The 21,714-nt window shown below is 38.4% G+C and overlaps 1 protein-coding gene across 14 annotated transcripts in view; it reads right to left on the bottom strand.

Annotated features, from left to right (window-relative positions):
* Positions 1-4,794: 4,794 nt before the first annotated feature.
* Positions 4,795-21,714, bottom strand: part of OXR1 (oxidation resistance 1) — a 295,905-nt gene continuing 278,985 nt past the window's right edge. For all 14 annotated transcript variants that reach the window (XM_063327385.1, XM_063327389.1, XM_063327393.1 and 11 more), the window contains 5 exons: positions 18,703-18,828; positions 16,407-16,559; positions 8,282-8,377; positions 7,620-7,693; positions 4,795-6,840 (listed from right to left, as the gene is read on the bottom strand). In XM_063327385.1, the coding sequence (XP_063183455.1) occupies positions 6,705-6,840; positions 7,620-7,693; positions 8,282-8,377; positions 16,407-16,559; positions 18,703-18,828 (585 nt within the window). In that variant the 3' untranslated portion in view covers positions 4,795-6,704. The remainder of the gene's footprint in view (positions 6,841-7,619; positions 7,694-8,281; positions 8,378-16,406; positions 16,560-18,702; positions 18,829-21,714) is intronic.

The raw sequence follows: 21,714 nt of genomic DNA, 5'->3' as shown, positions 1-21,714 counted from the left end.
TTGATATGAAGTCCATGCCATCTACTACTTCACCTTCAGGGAAACATCTGGAAAAGAACTAGGCATGTACTGCTGAAGTAGGAATGAAAAAACCCTTCCTGGCTTAGGCCTTGAGCCAACAAATTAGCCTGTAGAAACTGCAGAGTTTTGCTACTTCTTCCTACCTGTTCAATAGGAACATGAAGTTGGAGTGCCTCTTCTACTGTCTTCTACCTGCTGAGCGCTGCTTGGAATGAAGAAATCATTATACAAGAGGAAGGAAGCAATTGTTGCCAACGGTTTTCATTCATGCGAGCCGTCTCTGCCCCGTTGCATGCCTACTGACAAAAAAAGGCTGGGCTGACCGGATCACGAGCAGATTTAGCTCTGGCATTTTACTGCTCTTGCCCCATATGATGCAGGTAGGCGGACACCCGACTAGCACTGAATAAACTGCTGGCATTCTCAGATGTAATCACCTTCCTCCAGATTAATCAGGGCAAGTTAAGAATTTACTTTGGAGGAAAAAATTGCTCCTGAGCCAGTCTTAATATCTGAAATGCAGGCATATCTGCACCTAGGCTAATCATAGAATTGTCTAGGTTGGAAGACATTCCTACCCATACGCAGATCAATACTCCCACACAACTTGGTGTCATCTGCAAACTTACTGAGGGTGCACTTGATCCCCTCATCCAGATCATTGGCATAGATATTAAACAGAACCGGCCCAATATTGAGCCCTGGGGAACACCACTTGTAACCAGCCGCCAACTGGATTTATCTCCATTCACCACAACCCTTTGGGCCTGGCCATCAAGAGAATTTTTTACCTAGTGATGAGTACTCCTGTCTGAGCCATGGGCAGCCAGTTTCTCCAGGAGAATGCTGTGGGAAACTCTATCAAAAGCTTTACTAAAGTCCACGTAAACAACACCCACAGCCTTTCCCTCATCCACTAAGCGGGTCACCTTGTAAAAGATCAAGTTAGTCAAGCACACCTGCCTTTTGTGAACCTATGCCAACTGGGCCTGATCTGCCTGATCTTCTGGTTGTCCTTTACGTTCTGCATAATGCCACTCGGAATGATCTGTTCCGTGACGTTCCCCAGCACCAAGGTCAGACTGACAGGCCTGTAGTTCCCTGGATCCCCCTTCTAGCCCTTCTTGTGGATGCATGTCACATTTGCTAACCTCCACTCAACTGGGACCTCCCCAGTTTGCCAGGACTGCTGATAAATGGTGGAAAGTGGCTTGGTGAGTACTCATGCCAGCTCCCTCAGTACTCTCGGGTGGATCCCATCCGACCCCACAGACTTGTGTATGTTGTATGAATGCTGAGATTCATAAAAGTTTCATCCACTTAAGCATATGTGAGTAACATATTATTGACTTTTGACTTTTCTGCAGGCACCTGTATGCCCACCATTGTGGACAAGCCTACGCGTTAACAGTTTCATATAAAGCATATGCTAATACTGGGGGCAAGAGAGACAAGGACAGGCCTAAGCTGCAAGGCAAAATCCTCCACTGAACTGTAAAGTGAACGAGGAGATGGGGAACCTTCCTTTATTCTCCCTTATGGAATGTAGGAGAAAGAACTGAACTTCTGTGACTTTGATTTAAACACATTCAGCGACAGGACGCACCAGTGGCACTCTGCCTCTTGAAACTCAGCATTTCTTTTAGCTGATGTCTTCTTGCATATTGGAATATCCAATTTATACTTACCATAGAATAAATACAAGATTATATGTAATGGTAACATCAGCTCAACTGACATTTGAGGGGAAAAAAAGACTAGCCTTAAAGCTCACAAGCCCTCTTCAAATCTCTCCTTGCCTTTAAAACCTTAGATTTGCCATGTAACAATGTAATCACTAATATACATCATAAATTTACAGCTCACAGTGGATAACTTCTTAAGCCTTCCTCGTAGTCATCCTAATGCAATGTTCTGAACTTTACCCAACAACCCCTCCAACTTTTTCCATTTTTCCACTCAAAATGGGTAAGAAAACGATGCATGTGATATGACTAATGATTTGTCTCATACTGTCCTCCATCATTTACCTTTGAGTCAGTAGTACCATGCAGAGCTTTCTGAAAGTGTGAAAAGTATTCACAGTTTTTGTGCAAGAGAAATATTAAATACTCACATAATTTATGATGCATGGAAGTGTTTCACATAAGTCAATTGACCTATAACTTTTTTTTACATAAATATGTGACAAGTTTATCCATGCAAAGTAGGTGGAGAAAATAAATCTGAAATAATTAAAAAACTGAACAAAAATACTCCATAAGTTACACAGTCTAATTCTCCTACTATAGTGCAACTGTTGGACTCCTGTGAAACTAGTGTGACCTCTGCCAAATTTAAATATCCAACTTACTAAAGTAGTAAGACGATAAAGCTCAGAAACAGCTTGATTAAAGCAGTCTTCGTAGATATTATTTAAGGCCTGCTTTCCTTCTTCTGACTTGCTTCAAAAATAAACACCTTAACTTTTCAGCTGAAGAGTAAGCAACTCTCAGTTACTCTCACTGTAGCTTAGCACATTATTTTCTTAAATACTTAAATACTATTCACCCCCAAAATGTTTTATTTGAAACAGATTTCCTTCTGACAAGTAACATTTCCCTCATTTTCCTGTTTGAGGCTTGTGTTGCTCTTGCAAGGGTTGTGTAGTTTGCTAAGAAAGCAGAGCTCCTTCCTCAGTATTGAAAAACTTGTCTTCTTTAGTAGGAACTGTGAGGTCTGTTTTCTGTATTCCCAATGTACCTTTCATGATTAAATGACAGCATGGCATTTATGTGAGAAGAAATAAATTTGACTTTCACACCTTTCTATTTTTTCAAGTCTTAGCACAGTTGCTGCAGTGGCTTGAAGCGCGCGGATGGTTCACCGGATGCATATCCCACCCACTGGAAATCATCTCCCTCCTCCATGGCAGTGATTTCTTCTTTAAATCGTTTCTGCACAGCCAGGGTTCAGTATTACAGCTCATTTTTTAGAAAAAAGGGAAAGCTACTGAAATAAAATTAGCTGTAGGGGAAAGTATAACATTTGTGGTGAAATGTTCAATTGTCACCGATCACAGAACAAATACTGGCAATTCCTGTTGCCAGAGCTACTTCAGCCGCTGCGTACGCACTGCACCACCCCAACATCTCAACTGAAGTCAGTCCTGCCACCCCAGGGCACACTGGAAAGTGGTTTAGTGTTCAACAGCAGTGTACTACTAGCAGCGTAACTACTACAACAGAAACTCGACGAGGATTACAAAGCTTGTCAGATAAGCAGGGCAGCAGAAAGCAGAGCTTAAACAGACCTGAGATGGGCGATACTGCAGTGGGACAGCCAGCAGGACCACTGTGGTCTGTACATACTGTGGTAGAAATAAGTACACACCATTCACTCAGCCGGACTGTCTGCTCCAGTACGTCAGTGCAGCTCTGTTTCATGTCGCAGTCGCCCATACTCTTAAGGGCAGAAAGAGCAGAGGTTCATTCCCTCAACAGAGTTCCCTATTGCTGTGACAACAGTAAAACACCCTGATGACGTGTTAATTTACCAAGGAAGAGCATAAAAGTGAGATTTAAGATTCAAGTCCTGAATGAGGAATACTGGGAAGTATCCAAATCAAGACTGATATTTTTTTAATTTGAAACTGAGTGAGTAGCAAGTGTTTTCACTCCTCTTCAAAGACTGGATTTTATGCCGACGTGCTAACTCATACAAAAATAAAATAAATCTAATGTAGTATATATATAGGTGAGCAGAAGGATGCAAGCAAAAGCCACATGTGAGAAATCACGTTCTTTTGCAGATTACACAAAAGCAGTCACTAACATAAATAGGATTTAGAGCTGAAAGATGATGTGGTAAGAATTCCAGGCATCCGAGCAAAACATCAAGTTAGTCAATGAATACATCCGAGTACTGTACGCCAAGACACAGTCTTCTGGCACTGAACTCTTTCAAAATGTAGCTCAAAGCTTTTGGCATATGTCAAACCTCAACTCTTTACAATCATAGACGCAAACATCATCAGCAAAGATGGAAAGGAATTATACTGCAGAAAAGTCACATTGAATTGAAGGCAGGAGGTTGAACCGAAGGCAGGAGGTACATCAAGACAGTGCCTTTGATCTCATCTACACAGTCTTTTATGTGTGTCATACAGAAGTTAACTACACCGTTGGTTAACAAAATTCATGGTCTTTCATTAATAGACATGCATTGCTCTCCATAGATCCTATACACAGCTAGGCACACCACCAAGTGCTACCCCAGTCGCTTATACTTTAAATCAAATGTCTTTTTATTCCTAACTAATTTAGAATGTATACAACAGCGTGATTGCTACAGTACTGCTTACTACATTGTTCTTGATTTCCACTTGTTTTTCCCCATGTGCCTTTCCAAGATTGGCCCAATACTCAGAGACATTCAGCTACTGAAGATTTTCTGTGCTTTTATAAAATTCTTCAAAGTGTATTTCTTTATGAAATTTCTTCACAGGAGCATTTAAAGTCTAAAATAGGCTTTATTTCCAATATGAGCTTGGTATAGAGACTAAGCACTTGAATTAATGGGTTTTGTCAGCAAAGATAATCTGAGATGCCTTCCCCCCACCCACCTTGAAAACGGCTAAGGACAGCGTATTTCACTCTCGCCACTTCCCATTGGGTTTTCAAAACCCAAAAATCCCCAAAAGGATGAGCAAATGCATCCTATACATTCAGTAAAGTTATTACATGAACAGCAATAATCCGCATCTGTGCTTCTAAGTAAACTCCAGCTTCTAAATAAACTCCAACTCAAGTTTATTTTTACATATATTTAGATTTATTTGCTATACATCACTGTGACCTTATAGTACTTAAAATCCATTACAGGATTTTTGTTTGCTGTTGTTGTTGTAATAATCAGTCTTAACTCCACAAAGACAATAATACTGCTGTGGAAGACCAAAGGGGAGAAAAGCCATTTCAATTTATTTACAGTTCCTTATTTTGTAAACATTTAGTCTACACATTGTACTAAGTTCTAATAAGGATAAAGAGCTATACATAGAGACAGGAAACAAAGCCCTGTATTCCTATTCATATTGAGCATTAGCATATTATAGATGAAACATCTGCCCTTTCTCATTACCATAGCAGTAAACTGTCTTCAAATAAGTTTTTAAAACTTTCCAGAGATGTAAATATTTTGAAATAATATACAACTACATCTACTTAAGCCAACCCATTTGGCTTTTATTCCATTTCTAGAATAATTTAAAGTGCTATAAGCAACCCGTCAATCAACACTTTTCTATAATAACAAAACTACTTTAAACATTAATTTACAAGATAATATACAATGTTCATCTGAAATAGCTGAAATTTCAGCACAAAGTCAGTCACTGTCACACTTAACAGCAATTTTTTTTTGTTTTCTTTTCTTTGTTTGTTTTGTTTTTGCAGAACATAGAATAAAAGCTTTGAAACAAACAGTTTTGTTGAGCTGTTATTGCCACAATGGCTTATCAATTTTCCTACAAAAGTGGACAAGAGCTACTGGAACTGTATTCTAGCCTGTCATTTTTTTTTTGAGGTCACATGACAGTAAGTTTGCATATTCCACGAGTCTACGGAATTACAATATTGTCTACCTATAGTACATTATCTCGTTTTAATCAGAGCTGGTGCTAACTGTAAATTTACAACATAGACCCACTCAAAAACATCACAACTATTTTTTCTTTGGACAGGAATAAGCTATATTCTTGGAGTTGATGTGCTACACGGCTACAACAGTATAACAGTATATATCTGACACTTTATGTTGAAGAAAGATGCATCTGTTTCTGTACTTTTAATGCCCTACTATAGCTACAAATTGTTCACCGAGTTTTGCTTGCTTTAGCCTTTTAGCTTTGTGGAACTATCATATTCTTACATTCCCTTAATATTTTATAAGTCCTTGCCACGTAGCTCAATATTGTCAGTCTTTGTCCCAAACCTGCAGATCATTAACAGCATGTGCAAAACACTCATTAATACAATCAGCATGCAGCTAGAACATGTATAAACTGACTTTTTTCTAAACATGAACAATAAACAAGACAAGTGGCACTGTTGACTTTGGATATCTTCTAACTTCACCATGTGTGTACTGGTATGCGCTAAGAAGGAATGCTAGGCTTCTCATCTCTTTGTGGCACCATATGAATTAACCCATCATTGGTCCGGACCAATTTCTACAGTACTGCTGCCAAATACCCACACGCAGCTTTCTTCTTATACAGGTTCACAGAGGGCAACTTCATTCATAGACATAATTTGAATACAAAAATAATAACCTATATTCAGTGAAGCAGCCCCCTAGCAGGATTGCAGAAAGGTGTGTGTGGGAAACCTGGGAGGCAACTGTAAAAAGGATAAGAAAATTTTGTAGGCTGCAAGGCTCCAAGTAACTAACGTTAATTTTTAGTCCACACGGTCTATATTTCGTAAGAGTGCCTACAGCGTAGAAAAAGTAGGACAGTATATTACAGATGTGAGAGCATGAAAAAAAGTCTGCTATTTAAAAATAATAATGAGATGGCCACGCTGAAAACTTACAAAAAAGTCAGAAAGGTGAAACGGTGCATTATATTGCTCCTAGGGATTTTTGAGCTGCACTGATTCATGTCAGGTTTGGGACAATACCCTGTAGAAATAATTAAATACTCATTCAAAAGCCCATATTTCTATGTCTTGAATAGTGAAGTCTTCTTGCTTAGAAAGTGTATGATTCCCAAATGTTTTACACGAATGACTTCTTCCATGGTACAGATCACCATCGAGCCAAAGCGCAAACTCCCCTCTGCAAGACAGACAATGCATTAAAGCAAAAGACTGAGGGAGCAAGTATTAAACACATTCAGAATTCAGGAATGAGGAGAAATTGTAGAATTCTTTTTCAACACAAGTAACTCATAGCTGTTGATAAATTTGAAGCAGCAAAGATTTTCTTTTTTTAAACTATTTATTATTAATTTGAGAATATTCCTTTTGAGAATATTCCTTTTTCAGTTATTCTGAAATAAAAAGCTAACCAGAATTCCTCGTTTTCAGACCCTTCCATTTGTACTAAGAAAAAGGCATAGCAGTACTCATATGCGAGGAAAATGCTGATAAAGAATAAAGGAAACATCCCAGAAGCTTATGGACTTGCATGGAGGAAAAAAAGAGCGGAGAGGCAACATATAGCTCCTGAAGACAGTGGCATGTCTTGGGACGGTACAGTTTCAATGCAAGCCTCTTCTAGTCACACATAATTTTCACACTTATCTACTGTCTAATTTTTTCACATTTATCATAATATCTTGTGTCCATTCTGAATACACCAAGAGACATGCGCAAGCAGAGCATGCAAGACACCATAACCTTGCAGGGCTGAAACTTGATGCCACGCTATACTGAAGATAAAAGAGTTCCCTCACCATGGCAAGCTAAATATCTGACATACTAATTCTTTGTTTGGCTGGTAACTGTTGAGTCCTGAGCTATCAAAACGCATTCAATTCCAAATTCTCTTTTCAAATGTGTGCAAACGTACACATTTTTAACAGACTCTAATGACAAAAAGAAATAACAACTTACCCTCCTCCACCAAAAGCAAGGGAGTCCATGTCTCCTTTAATAAAGAACATGTTGTCTCCTGTCCATTTGAAAACCTAATGAGAAAAAAAAAAGAACAAAAGAGACTAGCAAGTTAAAATATCTGAACTTTTTGTTTGGGCGAAAGGGAGCATCAGTAAAGACAAACTATGGGTGGCTACAGGCCGATTTAATGAAGTTATCAAGTTTACACAGGAAATTCAGGGTATAGATATATGCAGACAAAGATTCTCTTACATTTTATACTATTTAAAATAAGACCATTCCAAAATAGGTGGTCTTAGAGTACTAAAACTTCTACACAATGAAGAATACCAAGAAAATACACTAAGGTCAGATGATATGCCCCTTGAAAGTATGTAGTTTGTGAATTTTCCATCAGACATCTGGCAGAATTTAGAAGTGTAGAAAAATTTTCAGTACAATGAAACAGTCAGGTTGATTAAGTTTTTCACTATGCAAACACTACTGATTTGCTGTGCACTTATGTCCACTACTGTGGAAAAAATAGTATGATGACATTTTTGTGGCCAACTCCTAGAATTTTTCAGATTATTTACTGTTAGATTTTTTCACTAAGTATTTTAAGTTAATGCATAATGGGGGGGGGGGGGAAGCCAACATACAGAGTTATTACTACTTACCTCAAAATCTGGAGAAAAAGTGAACATAAAGGTCTCCCCAGTGCCATAAAAGCCATCACTCACTTTAAATGGTTCAGATGCTAGTGCACCAAAAACCTGTAAGCAAAAATAGGCAAGAGAAAATACTTCAGAAAAACTATACAACACCTGAGAATCTCTAATGGCAGTATGTGATAAATAAATCAGGTTGTAAATGTCGCCAGATTTAGAATTCACTACAGGATAAGCCTTACATGGTATCACAGTTCCGAGTGCACTGAATGAGATATGGCATAGTGCTTTGTGGTACAATTAAAGAACAAACAAACAAAAAAACACAACCCAAAAAAAAACAATAAAAAAAGGTAATAGGACTCTTTCTCAATAAAAAGTGAACACAGTAAAAAAAATAATAATCAAAGGGATAAAAACTGAACTCAGGAAATTCTCAGAAACAACGTACATATTTTTAAAATAGCAAATCAAAAGGTTCTGCTCCTTTTTCCTCTTCAATTATGCTATTTTCAGCAAGTTCCTAGTTGTAACTAAATTGTTATTTTTCATGCCATTTATTCATTCCAACCCAAATAACAGGTAAGCACTGGTTACCCTGTCTTACAACAGAGACCGATTTTAACTAAGCCTTTGCTGGGTAGTAAAAGTATTTATAATATCCAGGAAAAAAGAACATTACAACAGTAGTTAAAAAGGTCTAAGGATTGATTATTGGATTTTTAAGTCTGATTAAAGTCGTATCAATTTTTCAGGAACCAGAACAACTAAAAAAAAAGCCCTGCATTATTGTGCAAAATCAACTACACCCCGTGAAGTACAACCCTCCCAAAATCACTATTTCTGTTGCTAGAAAGAAGCTGGTTTCAACATCTGCAAGAGCAGCCTAGATGCAAATACCAAAGCACTCCACTAGCATTGCTCCCATTTGTCTGTATGTGAAAGAAAAAAAAACAACCCAAAAACCCCAAAACACCAACAAAACCCCCAAAATGAAGTTTCCGTGGTTTTGTTCACACTGAACAGTGAGTTTGGAAAGCATGGGACTGGTAAGAGGGAGACATTAAAGCTAGTGTCTTGACTTGGATTATATTTGGGATATAAAGTAGAAACTATTTTCTTCCGTCCATACTAAGAAACTCCTTGGCTGCAGGTAGGTTTTCCAAGCATTCCTTTCCATGTTGAGCTGTATAGTAGCTGGTAACAAATGCAAGATGAGATGAGTGGGAACTTCAGATCAGGAATTCAGGGATTATACGCAGCTATCAAACATCTAATAAAGACTGCCCCTGCTCAATTTTGAGTTACCGGTTCAGAGCAACTACTGTTAGAATATTCCTTATTTCTCAAGAATTTTATGTGGTCCGGAAATTTTCTCGTTCAGAAAGTTCTAACTGAAATAGAAGATAGCAAGCCTGAAAGCAGAGTCATGCAAAAAATAAAAATAATGTGCTCATTATGAAACAAAACACCCTCCTGCCCTCAATACACCATCCTCCACTGACTGGTTACGAGAAAAAAAATAAATTGCTAGTCTTCTAAAGAATATCACAGATAATTTTCTTCAAACATCGTGTTAATCCACATCAGATGGTGTCTTAAGTCTAACAGATCAATCGTGCCAATAGTGCCGTTCTGAAATCCTTTTGTTGAATTCAAGCACTAATGTCTTGCAATAAACTGTTAAGAATTTTGAAAAAAATATGGACAACAGCAAAGGAAAGTAATTTGATGCAGGCAGTACTGCACATTTTAAAAGTCACCATTGAGAGCCCATTGTTACAGAGCAGAAGAGAGGTAGAACGGGCGTTCCAAACTTCCTTAAAGTCGTAACACCTATAGAAGCTTCCTTATGTTGTTATTAGTAGTAATAATATTATTACATTAACAGGATACTTTAGTCATGGGTAAAACCGTTCATTTACTTAAGTGAAGAGAATTACCTTTGAGCATACCTATGACCAGTATTTATACTCTAAAATCTGATTCTCTGGAGGAATTCTTTAACTTACTTGACAAGGTGATGAAATACAGTCAGCTAAAGGTGCTCACTTTTCAAAGACCTGTTAAACAGCAAATTCAGTCTAAAATCTTCAAGTTCCATGAACTGAGGCGCAAGTTTCTGTGCCTCTGTTTTAATGCAAGTTCACGGGAGAACTAGCCCAATCCTTTTTTTGCACAGAGATTTACTTAGTTCAACATATAGGATCAAACACTGGCAAGATGTTTCCATCATCTCAGTCTAAATGGTTAAGAACAGGTTTATGAGAGAAAGAAACTACTATTTGTGTTTTGCTTTCTGGGGGAATCAGACTAAATCAGACCAAAACAGACCAAAATGAAAGAATTCTTTAAAGAAGAAGAAATTATTGTTTTTCTGTTACTTTCCATAAAACTTTTTTGTTTTGCCTTTTTATTTTTCCTGTGTGTGTTTTTTTTTTTCCAAGTAGGCTCGAAACGAGTCCCCAGTGTTATTAAGACCTATGGCTTTTTATACTTTTTTTATGCCATTACTACTAGTTAGATGCCCTTGGAAAGCCACAGAAAGTTCAAGTGAGAGTTGACCAAGTATAACATCCAACGCAGGATTTGCAGTAAATCATGCTCAGAATGTTAAATTGATCATATAGTCAAACAGCAGCAAAAATAGTTTAAAAAAATTAAAATAAAATCAGAGAAGTCCATCTCAATTCTGGCATGATAGATGAGGAAGTGCTTATTAGAAAAACAATACAGGAAGAAACCAGGAAAATTAAATTAGGATTTAATTAGATCTGAACACTGTTATTCAACATTTGTGGAACATCAGCTGGCTTAAATACAATCATACAACGTTTAGTCTAGTGTTACAAAGACATGCAAGTCCTCTCTTCCACCACAATTTATGAAGAAGTCAAAACTTACACTACAGACAAGGCAGTTAAAACTGCTGTTTGATTTCACATTTAATTTAAGAGAAGGACTAGTTGCCCTGTTAGAAAGAATACTAAGTCTAAAATCTTTTTTCTAGAAATAGGCTTGGACCAGTTGATATGTTTTAAGTGAGACTTCATTTTAGATTGACAGTAGTCAGTCATTTTAAGCTGGGACTTTGGGTATTGCTGAAAAGTCTGTCTGAGTAAAGGCTGGGAGAGGGATTATTCTACGCATGCTTTACTTAGTTTTGGCTAAAGGCTTTAATGACTTAATTCATTATAAAATCAGGTCTTCCATCAGAACCTTAAGAATTATTGGTTCATTGTCCTTCAAAGACAACTGACCAAACACCAAAGCCACAGATATTAGGTATTTCATTACCCTAATCCTCAAGTTTCTATCAACTGAGTTGCTTAGCAACATACCATTCTTTTAGGGTTTTATTCGGTTATTTCAGCATCACAAAACCAATTACCTCTAACCCTGGCTTCATTCATATTGTCTGCAACAACAGGATTTGAATTTCAAGACAGTATTCCATTTTTACCTGATCTTTACTACCTGTTCCACTAACTGTAACTCTTAATGTTAAAATTTAAAGATGAATGAGTCAGAAAGGACACATAATTGCTGTAGTCTATTCTGTCTATTGCTGGAGTTCCGCAGAAGAGAGTACTCGATTTTTTTTTTGTTTCGCCCATGTTATCGCCAAAAAGCAGACTAGGTAAGACCATTTTTCCCTTGGGATTTCAAGTATCTGGGGCAGTAGGTTAGACTTCAAAAACCTGGGTGTTAACTTTTCTCTGTCACATGTTTTGCAACCTCTGACTGTGCTTACTGTATGCAGGTAGTTGAACTTAAGTAGAGCATCTTTTAGGGTAAAAATCCACATTGAAATCACATAAAGAAAGTTTGATTCATGAACAGAACAAAACGGGCTGCTGAAATTAATAAAACTCCATGTTTAAATAACTACATGAATATTTTCCAGCAACTCCTAAGCAATGGGAAGCCACTGAACCCCTCCAATTATTTCTTAGTTTACGTGTAGCATCAAACTATCTTCAAACTATCTGAGTTTCTGATCTTAACTTCTTATAAGAGCACAAGTTATTCTTTGAAAAGCAGTCCTGCTAGCTACACATTTGGGTAGCTATGATACGTCTCAGTTCAGATCAATACCCTCAGGGCTGACATTACATCTGGTAAGTAAATAAAAGTAAAAAAAATAAGTAAATACAAGATTCCATTAACAGTTGACATTCCTTGAGAGGAATTAACCTTCTGTGAAAAGAACATACAGAGTTGTGCCACTCCTAAAGTATCTCAGTTCAGCTTCTACACAGGTAAGAACTTTTCAAACACTTTTTTCAGTCTTTGTCTCAGATCATCTCAGGGCTGTTATTTGTATACCGGTAAAATGCAAAGCTAGTGCATCCTAACCATATGGAAAACCTTACATCCTTTACGTAAGGGACTTTAAAGCTTGCTTCACATACAGATACAGGAGTATTTTATTTCTTATGTTATAAAGAACCTTAGCCTCTCACACAGTTCCCTACTCAAAAGATGACTACTTCTAAAGATATATTGGGTTGACTCTGTCTTGTCCAATTAAGTTTTGAGTACCTCCACAAATCAGGATTCCACAAGCTCTCTATGCAAGTGCTCTATACGCTTTCATCAACAAATCTAGGTCTTGAAAGATCACATTGTTGCTATATGCAACATTAAAAGAATTGAGCTTTACAGCAAAAGAGCAATTTTCTTCCCAACAGTTACTTTACTCCTTTCAGAAGTGATGCCTATAGGGTTTCTGCATGAGGTCAGACTGTTGTGGCTACTTGTGAGGGTAGGTACTTAAAATTCCTAAGTTCCAGGCTCCAAGTCTCATGCTTTTGAGAGTACATAATACAATCTGAAGAATGACTTATTATAAAACTTAACAGTCCCTGGAGCGGTTAACTGCATTAATTCCATTTCTAGACCACCATTTGTTTAGTGACTCACGTTCAGGATTTAGATGTTAACTTCTTTCTAAACGGCTGCCAGAGTGGACACCAGAGCTTGGTGTTTTCACTCACAGAAGCACAGACCCGTAGATAAATAGACAGAAAGTCCATAACAATAGTAATGTAGATATCTATAGATTTGTTGGACACCTTTATTAGAAGATCTCCTAGAATAAGCAATTTAGGTGGCTTCAGGTTCCAACTTTCAACTAGACAACGTTCAACTTCTAGACAAATAAAACTTTAGTTTGTGAAAGCTGAGTGTTTGGGGTGTTTGTTGTGGCTTTTTTTTTTAACAGCCCTTTAAGTGAAATTGCTAATGGATTTTAAAAGGAAATGAAGATTGATGAAGATTTTGGAAGAAAAAAAAAAAAAGAATACAGAGTGAGGCTTAGCAGCCCTTAACAAGCCATACTATGAAAAATTACAAGGTACACTCGCTCCTTACTCAACTTATTGTCAACATCAAGAAAGATATGGACATGCTGGAACATGTCCAGAGAAGGGCCACGAGGATGATCAGAGGGCTGGAGCACCTCTCCTATGAAGACAGACAGAGAGTTGGGGTTGTTCAGTCTGGAGAAAAGAAGGGTCTGAGGAGACCTTATAGTGGCCTATCAGTATCTTAAGGGGGCCTACAAGAAAGCTGGTGAGGGGCTTTCTAGGACGTTGGGTAATGGTAGGACTAGAGGGAATGGATTAAAACTAGAGATAGGACGATTCATACTGGACATTAGGAAGAAGTTCTTCACCATGAGGGTGGTGAAACACTGGAACAGGTTGCCCAGGGAGGTGGTGGAAGCCCCATCCCTGGAAGTTTTTAAGGCCAGGCTGGATGGGGCTCTGAGCAACCTGACCTAGTGGGAGGTGCCCCTGCCCATGGCAGGGGGGTTGGAACTAGATGATCTTTAAGGTCCTTTCCAACCCTAACAATTCTATGATTCTATGATCAGATAAAGGCTGTCTTCATAAACATAAACAACAGAGTCTCAGAGGAAGTAGCCCAGGAAATAAATTAATTCCAATTTGAAGGAAAAGTACCTCAACTGAGGATAAGATAAAACCAGTGTCTTTCACAATCATAGAAACTACAAAGTGGGCAGAAGAAGGAATGCCTAGAAGGACCAAGAATGTATGCTCAGCAAATGGCAGGTAATTATCTGGCCATAGCTCTGGATCTTCCGAGCTAGACTGCTTAGAAAACAGGCAGTGATCTTGGGAGCATAAAATATGAAAACACCTGGTCTCTCCTAAAAAACATTCTGGAAGGGCATAAATAGTATTTATATTAGCATACTGCTAATGAACTATTTCTGGATACACTCTCCTATAAAGTAGTACTCAGATTCTTTTTCTGTCACGGACTGCACTTTTATAGGACTATATCCCAGGAAGCTACAAGACATTAAAGATAAATTAACCTCTTTCAAAAAATCAATAGCTTCTTTAAAAAAAAAATGTATGACCCTGACTGATTACCATCAAAGGGCATAGCAGGCTACCAGTGGCTTATTTTTCATGGCTGTAGATCCTTGGCATTAAGAGGAGAAAGACTCTACACTGAATTTCCATAGGTTTTGAACAGATACATAGTATAAAATTAATTTTCTGCTGTCAAACGCAAAGGTGTCTCTCGTTAATAGCCTGAGACACAGAACTATTGAAAATATCACTCTCACTACACTGGTGACGGACCGAGCACGTAAAATTTGTCTGAGCCTTTCCTTCTGTGGCGTATGTTGCTCAGTGAACACACATGGCTTTCGCTCACTCTTGTGTGGAACCTAGGTAAGATCTGGTGTACGCTGTGAAAGAAAAGCTCAGTGGCTACTTATCCCAAAAGTCCAATGAACACACGTTCCTGGACACAAGCCTGTAAGCTGTGATTTGTTATGGTTTGTTTCACAAAAAATGATAACATGCCTATGAATTCCCTGTTTTCATTGGGCAACCATGACACTTTTTGGACATGCAGGTTGAGATACTCACATATGGAAGGTAATCTGAATACTTTCAACAACAGAACAATACTACATGCTGGTGGCAAGACAGCCCTATGAGAAAAGGGACGTTTTCTTACTGGGACAGATAACCAGGTACTAGGAAGTAGGTAACTTACAAATTAATCTTGAGAAGCTAATAAGGGAATCAGAGAAGGAAAGTTACCAAAGCACGCTTAAGAGGCTGATGTGTGTGTTGAGACATCTCAAGTCAATTAAAATAGTTTTTATCTTCACAATTAAAAAGTAAATGAAGGAAAAGTTCCCTTTTAAAGAACTTCTGGGGAAAAAGGGCTCTACTAGCAGAGACTTAAAAGGGATTTTTCTTTTTAAAAGATCCCTGAGGCAGGAAACAGAAGGAAAAAACCAAGTTGGGACTTGAACTAGAAAGCATACCCTTCATTTACAGTTTTCAGCCCCCCTGAATGATATGAGGTGATATGAGCCCATGCTTCCTGAAAATAAAAACAGTGGTTACTCAAGTGGGACAGATAAGTGAAGTAAATGCTACAGATTTTGCAGTAATTCTGTCAGTTCTTCATAACATGGGTAACTTCCTTCCATGAGAGAGCACTGAAGTCTCAGAAAGGAAGAAACAAAGTCTCATGCTGCCTGTAATGTTCACCTGTTATTAGAATATTCAAGAGAGGATGTTTGCTTTTCAGACAGTGAGATGTGATCCACTTTATTGAATTCATACCCCAGTCAAAGGAGAACAGAGCACAATTACAGGGAGTCATGGAACCAAAGTTAATTATGCTGTAAAGATCCCACAGTCCTTGAATGGGAGAGAGATATTGGCTGCAGCCACAGAATGTACCAAGAAGCACTGGCTGCAGTTGGCAGTGACGTTCCAACTCAACAAGATCTTCCGGTATCAGGAAGTTTTAGAGACTATATTTCTCATGCTTTAAGTGCATTAAAAAAAGGATATTAGAAATAAATTCAGTAATTGGGTATTATGAGACTCATGCATTGTGACAGTGAACTTATATCATTAAAGTATTTCCTAGAAAAGTAGTATGTCAGAGGATTGCCTGACAGCGAAACACACTTTTAAAAGCCTCTACGTAACAACCAAGGAGAAAACCAGCTTGATGCGCACAATTTTATCTCCCATGATGGACTGAAGTGTCAGCTATTCCTTTATACTCCTCAAACATTTTTCTTGGTGGGTCCCCTACCTCAAAACAAACGTTTTCCTACCTGTCCATCACTGTCCTTGATAACCAACAGCACAGGTGTGTCTAATCCCAGCATAGTTCGATACAAAGTCTTCAAGCTCATGCCATGCTTTGCAGTACTGTAGACAAGAGTCCATGGATATCCAATGGTCCGTGGTGGAAGAGACTTTGTGAGCTGTTAACAAGACAATGACAACCCTCTTATTTAATATATATTTTTTACTATTTTTAAGAATTTATTACATATAAATGAAAGCAGATTACATTATGTTATGAAAGCAGTGACGTGCAGGAGGAGAACAGTTTACCAACTGAAGAACATGTGTTTGATAAGGTCTCCAAAAGGTTTATCTCAAGACAGTAAAACCACATTGTTATTCTTGCATAACAATACTAAGACTCAGTACTGGGGAAAACGGATCACTCACGTCAACAGGTAACAAGCTAAAGGATAAAGTAAGCCTGGTCTCCTGTTCCTGTGCCTTTGAATGCAGTCAGCTTTAATCCAAACCTATAATATACACATTTAATGAGATGACTTTGGACAGGACAGCAAGAACTGCAGTGAAAGCCAAACTTTTTCAAGGAAGAATGAAATAAGGGCAAAAGACACACACTAGTATTGTCATGGTATATTTAAAGTTATAATAAGAAAGCAAGCAACATTTTAACTACGAATTGTATTGTGCTTATGCACTTAGACATACACGAGTCTACGGGCCAGACGGGATCCAGCCAAGGGTGCTGAGGGAGCTGGTGGAAGTGCTCACCGAGTCATTTTCCATGATTTGTCAGCAGTCCTGGTTATACTGGGGAGGTCCCAGTTGACTGAATGTTAGAAAACATGATGTCCATCTGCGAGAAGGGCTGGAAGGACGATCTGGGGAACTACAGGCCTGTCAGTCTGACCTCGGTGCCAGGGAAGGTTATGGAGCAAAACATCTTGAGTGCCATCACATAGCACGTACAGGACAACCAGGAGATCAGGTCCAGTCAGCATAGGTCCTGCTTGACTAACCCGATCATCTTCTATGACAAGGTGACCCGCTTAGTGGATGAAGGAAAGGCTGTGGATGTCGTCTACCTAGACTTTGGTAAAGTCTTTGGCACAGTTTCTCATAGCACTCTCCTGGAGAAACTGGCTGCTCATGGCTTGAATGGGCATACACTTTTCTCAATAAAAAACTGGCTGGCTGGCCGGCCAGGCCCAAAGGGTTGTGCTGAACGGAGTTAAATCCAGTTGGCGGCCGGTCATGAGTCTTGCTCCTCAGGGCTTGGTATTGGGGCCAGTTCTGTTTAATATCTTTATCAATGATCTGGATGAGGGGATCAAGTGCACCCTCAGTAAGCTTGCAGACAACACCAAGTTGTGTGGGAGCGTTGATCTGCTTATGGGTAGGAAGGCTCTACAGAGGGATCTGGACAGGCTGGAACAATGGTCTTAGGCCAATGGTATGAGGGTAATAAGGTAAAGTGCCAGGTCCTGCACTTAGGTCACAACAACCCCACATGCATTGCTACAGGCTTGGGGAACAGTGGCTGGAATACTGCCCAGCAGAAAAGGACCTGGGTGTATTGATCGACAGACAGCTGAACATGAGCCAGCAGTTTGCCCAGGTGGCCAAGAAGCATGCTGGCTTGTATCAGGAGTAGTGTGGCCAGCAGGACTAGGGAAGTGATCATCCCCCTGTACTTGGCACTGGTGAGGCCCCACCTCAAATACTGTGTTCAGTTTTGGGCTCCTCACCACAGGAAAGAAGTGCTGGAGCAAGTCTAGAGAAGGGCAACAAAGCTCATGAGGGGTCTAGGGCACAAGTCTTATGAGGAACATCTGAGGGAGCTGGGGTTGTTTAGCCAGGAGAAAAGGGGGCTGAGGGGAGATCTTATCGCTCTCTACAACTACCCAAAAGGAGGTTTGTAGCCATGTAGTGTCAGTCCCTTTTCCCAGATCAGACAGTATGAGAGGAAATGGCCTCACGTTATGCCAGAGGAAGTTTAGATTTGACATTAGGAAAAGTTTCTTCACCGAAAGGGTTATCAAGCATTGGAACAGGCTGCCCAGGGAAGTGATTGAGTCACCAGCCCTGGAGGTATTTAAAAGATGTGGCACTTAAGGACCTGGTTTAGTGGTGGACTTGCCAGTGTTAGGTTTACATTGGATTCCATCATCTTAAGGGTCTTTTTCCAACCTAAATGATTCTACTGTGTTCTATTTAATATTACGCAAGGTCTTCCTAATGGTGTGTTTTACAGCATGGTCATAGCATTTGTCATACATTAATGTACAATACTAAGAAATGACATATATAAGTTCATACCTTTTCAATTTGTTCTGGCTGTAGTAGTTCACTGGGATCGCTAAGATTTGGCCGGAATGCTTCAGGCTCCAGGTCTGTTTTGATATTTGTTGCCTGTTTGGAATTGATATCTTCTCTTGTTGTTATCTACAAAAAGAACAACAAGAAAATAAGTATTCGCATTTCTATTAGCAGGGAAAATAATCCTTGCAGGTTTAAAATCATGCAGTTACCTATTTAGTTATGCAACTCCTTCAAAAGTTAAGAAATCCATGAGATTGATCTAACCAAGATTTCCACTGCTTCCAAGAGCAAGCCGGTACTCAATTATATGCTAACAATAGATTACACAGACACCTACTCAGAAGAAAGCTACAGTTTTATGCTGAAACAACAAAACAAGAAGAGTCCTCATGCACAGCTGAAGGACTTAAAACGCTTTTCAGAGGTCAGCTTACAAAGTTCTTGCATTTTAATACTAACATAGTATTCATATTACATGTAACTAAAAAAACACAGACAAATAAAGAATTGAAATTTCAACAAGGATATTTCTCAGTAGTTTCTGAATCAATGCTCTTTCAGAATACTTCTGAAAGTTTTCAGATACATAGTAGACATGTGGAAAAACTGGCATCAAGTATTTTGAGTAAGCCACCTGAATGGAGCCTTAGGAATACTGCTGCTCCATAAGCTGATCTGCTGGAGTACTGATGTGAAGGGAGTCAAAGAAGAAAGAATTGAGAGGGTGGGGAGGGGAAAGCAGCAATAACACTTACGCTGCATAGTGAGCTCTGAGGTCTGGCAAAGATGCATTACGCACAAAGACCCTGTCGTAGTTTAAAATACCTGACCCATACACCTACCCCACTGAGATGCTATAGATCACCATTTAGTGGAGGTGGCAGAAGGCCACAAACTTCTCATCAGATATCACATTTCACAACAGTTTCTTACTCCAGTCCATATTCACTGGCACTTTCAAGCTCAGGTGCCACGTGTTGAGAACTAGACTAGCTGAGACCCAAACAGGTTTCCTTCTATAAATCTTGCTACAGGGGTATTTAAAACTTGCTGTGCAATACTGAAATCTGACAGAGGAGTAACATAAAGTGAAGAAAGTTTGTAACTTAAGCCACTGCAGCAAGACTTATTAGAATGTTGAGAGATTTGCTAAAGAAAAAAAAATAAATCTTAACAAGCATGAGTGCACATGAATAATTTATCAGCTTGAACCAAGTTTCACTGAAAGTCAGACGGTCCAAACCATTTAAAGCCTGAGACCTGAGATTTCAAGAAAATGCCTGCCAAAACCACCTGTGAACTCCAGATTAATAACCACTGTTTGCCATATACGTCATACTCTAAACATACAGGATACAGCTATGGTATTTCAAAATACCACCATGATAAACTTTGCCAAACTTTTGTGAAAAGAACTTTCTTAGTTAACAAAAGAAAAGCCGAATCAAAGACAACTCTGAAACACAGACAGGAATATTCAAACAAATACAGCCACCTGAGCAAAAAAAAAAAAAAAAAAAAAAAAAAAAAAAAGGGTATCCCTTTCCTATCCCTCAAGAACTACGAAAAAAAAGTTACTATCACAAAGTTTGTTACTTAAAAATAGGCTTATAAAGTCAAAGTACATTATATATACAATATATATGATAAAGTCAAAGTATATTATATATACAATAACTTAATTATGATATTAATTCTTAAGAAAAGATGCACTTAAAGAAAGTGAGTATCGAGCAAGCAAAAAAACTCAAGCCTTCCATTTTTCAATGGAAGGTAACAAGCATTTCCAGTATTAATTATGCACTGATTCCCATATCACAACAAAAAAGTCTGCGCGTTTATCCATACAGCTTCATGTACAAAAATATGGCCTACAGACGGCATTATAGAGTGCTACCTATAAAACATGTTATTTTGTAGTCCAACCTTTTCCATCTTAAATGCTTTTCATCCATCATGTACTACTGCTTCAACTGCATAAGAGATCAGCATTGTTGAAGTGTACAGCAGAAAGCTTATTCCCTTTGTTATTCTTCAATTCTGATTAAAGTGCACCATGCAAAACATGAATAATTTGGGTTAAAGTGGGGGATTGTGGGGTTTTTGTTTGGTTGGTCTGGGATTTTTTTGGTTGGATTTTTTTTTTTTTTGCCTTTTTTTAATTATTATTACAGTAAAGCAACCGTCTTCTAGGAAGAACACTGCTTTGTAGAAGCAGATAAAGACACGTGTCCGTTCAAAGGTGTCTGTTGGACAGAACACAGTGTAGTTTCAAAACTTGCTCATTTATTTCCTGCTAAGCTTTGGGAGAGCAAACTGAGATGTAGTCAGATTCCAGGGGCTTCTAAGGTTAATAACTGCCACACAGTTTACACCACAAACTCTCAAACGGCTTCAGAGCAGAGGGTTTATAGGCTCCAGGCAATCCAGATTTTTCAAGTCAGCCTAAACCTTGAGTTTGGGCATTCCAGGTGGAAGGTATGTGGGAAGAGATCTTGCACTTCTAGGATATTAATACAAGGATTTTTCCACCACCACTTGCCAGAAACAGAATCGTTTCTTTCTCAAGTGGGAATGAAAATTTTTTTGGAAAATTTCTGATTTTCCTATAGAAGTGCAGCTCATTATTGATTTATGTAACTGTACTACTTACAAAACATTTTAAAGCAATTAATTACTGATTATTAAATAATCAGAAATAAAAAGAGTTAAGAAAATATTTTCTTATGTGTATTATGATAATAGGTGGAAAAAAGCCAAGATCAAAGTAAAAAAAAGAGAACAGGAAGTTTTTACAGTTTGAACAGCCAATTACTAGAGAAAAACAAAATACTAAAGTCTTCTGAGGAGTTCTAAGCTATGCTTTCCATCAGTAAGTTATGTATGATGTACACAGCAACTAACAATTTTATAACTGTCAAAGAACTAAGAAACACCTAAAGAGAATGCAAATATCAGTTTATAAATCCCTATCAGTAAACCTTCAAAAATCCAAACCAAAGTACTGTT

The sequence above is a fragment of the Chroicocephalus ridibundus genome, chromosome 2 (genome assembly GCF_963924245.1).
Source record: "Chroicocephalus ridibundus chromosome 2, bChrRid1.1, whole genome shotgun sequence".
NCBI lineage: Eukaryota > Metazoa > Chordata > Aves > Charadriiformes > Laridae > Chroicocephalus > Chroicocephalus ridibundus.
This window is presented reverse-complemented; position numbering and strand designations above follow the sequence as displayed.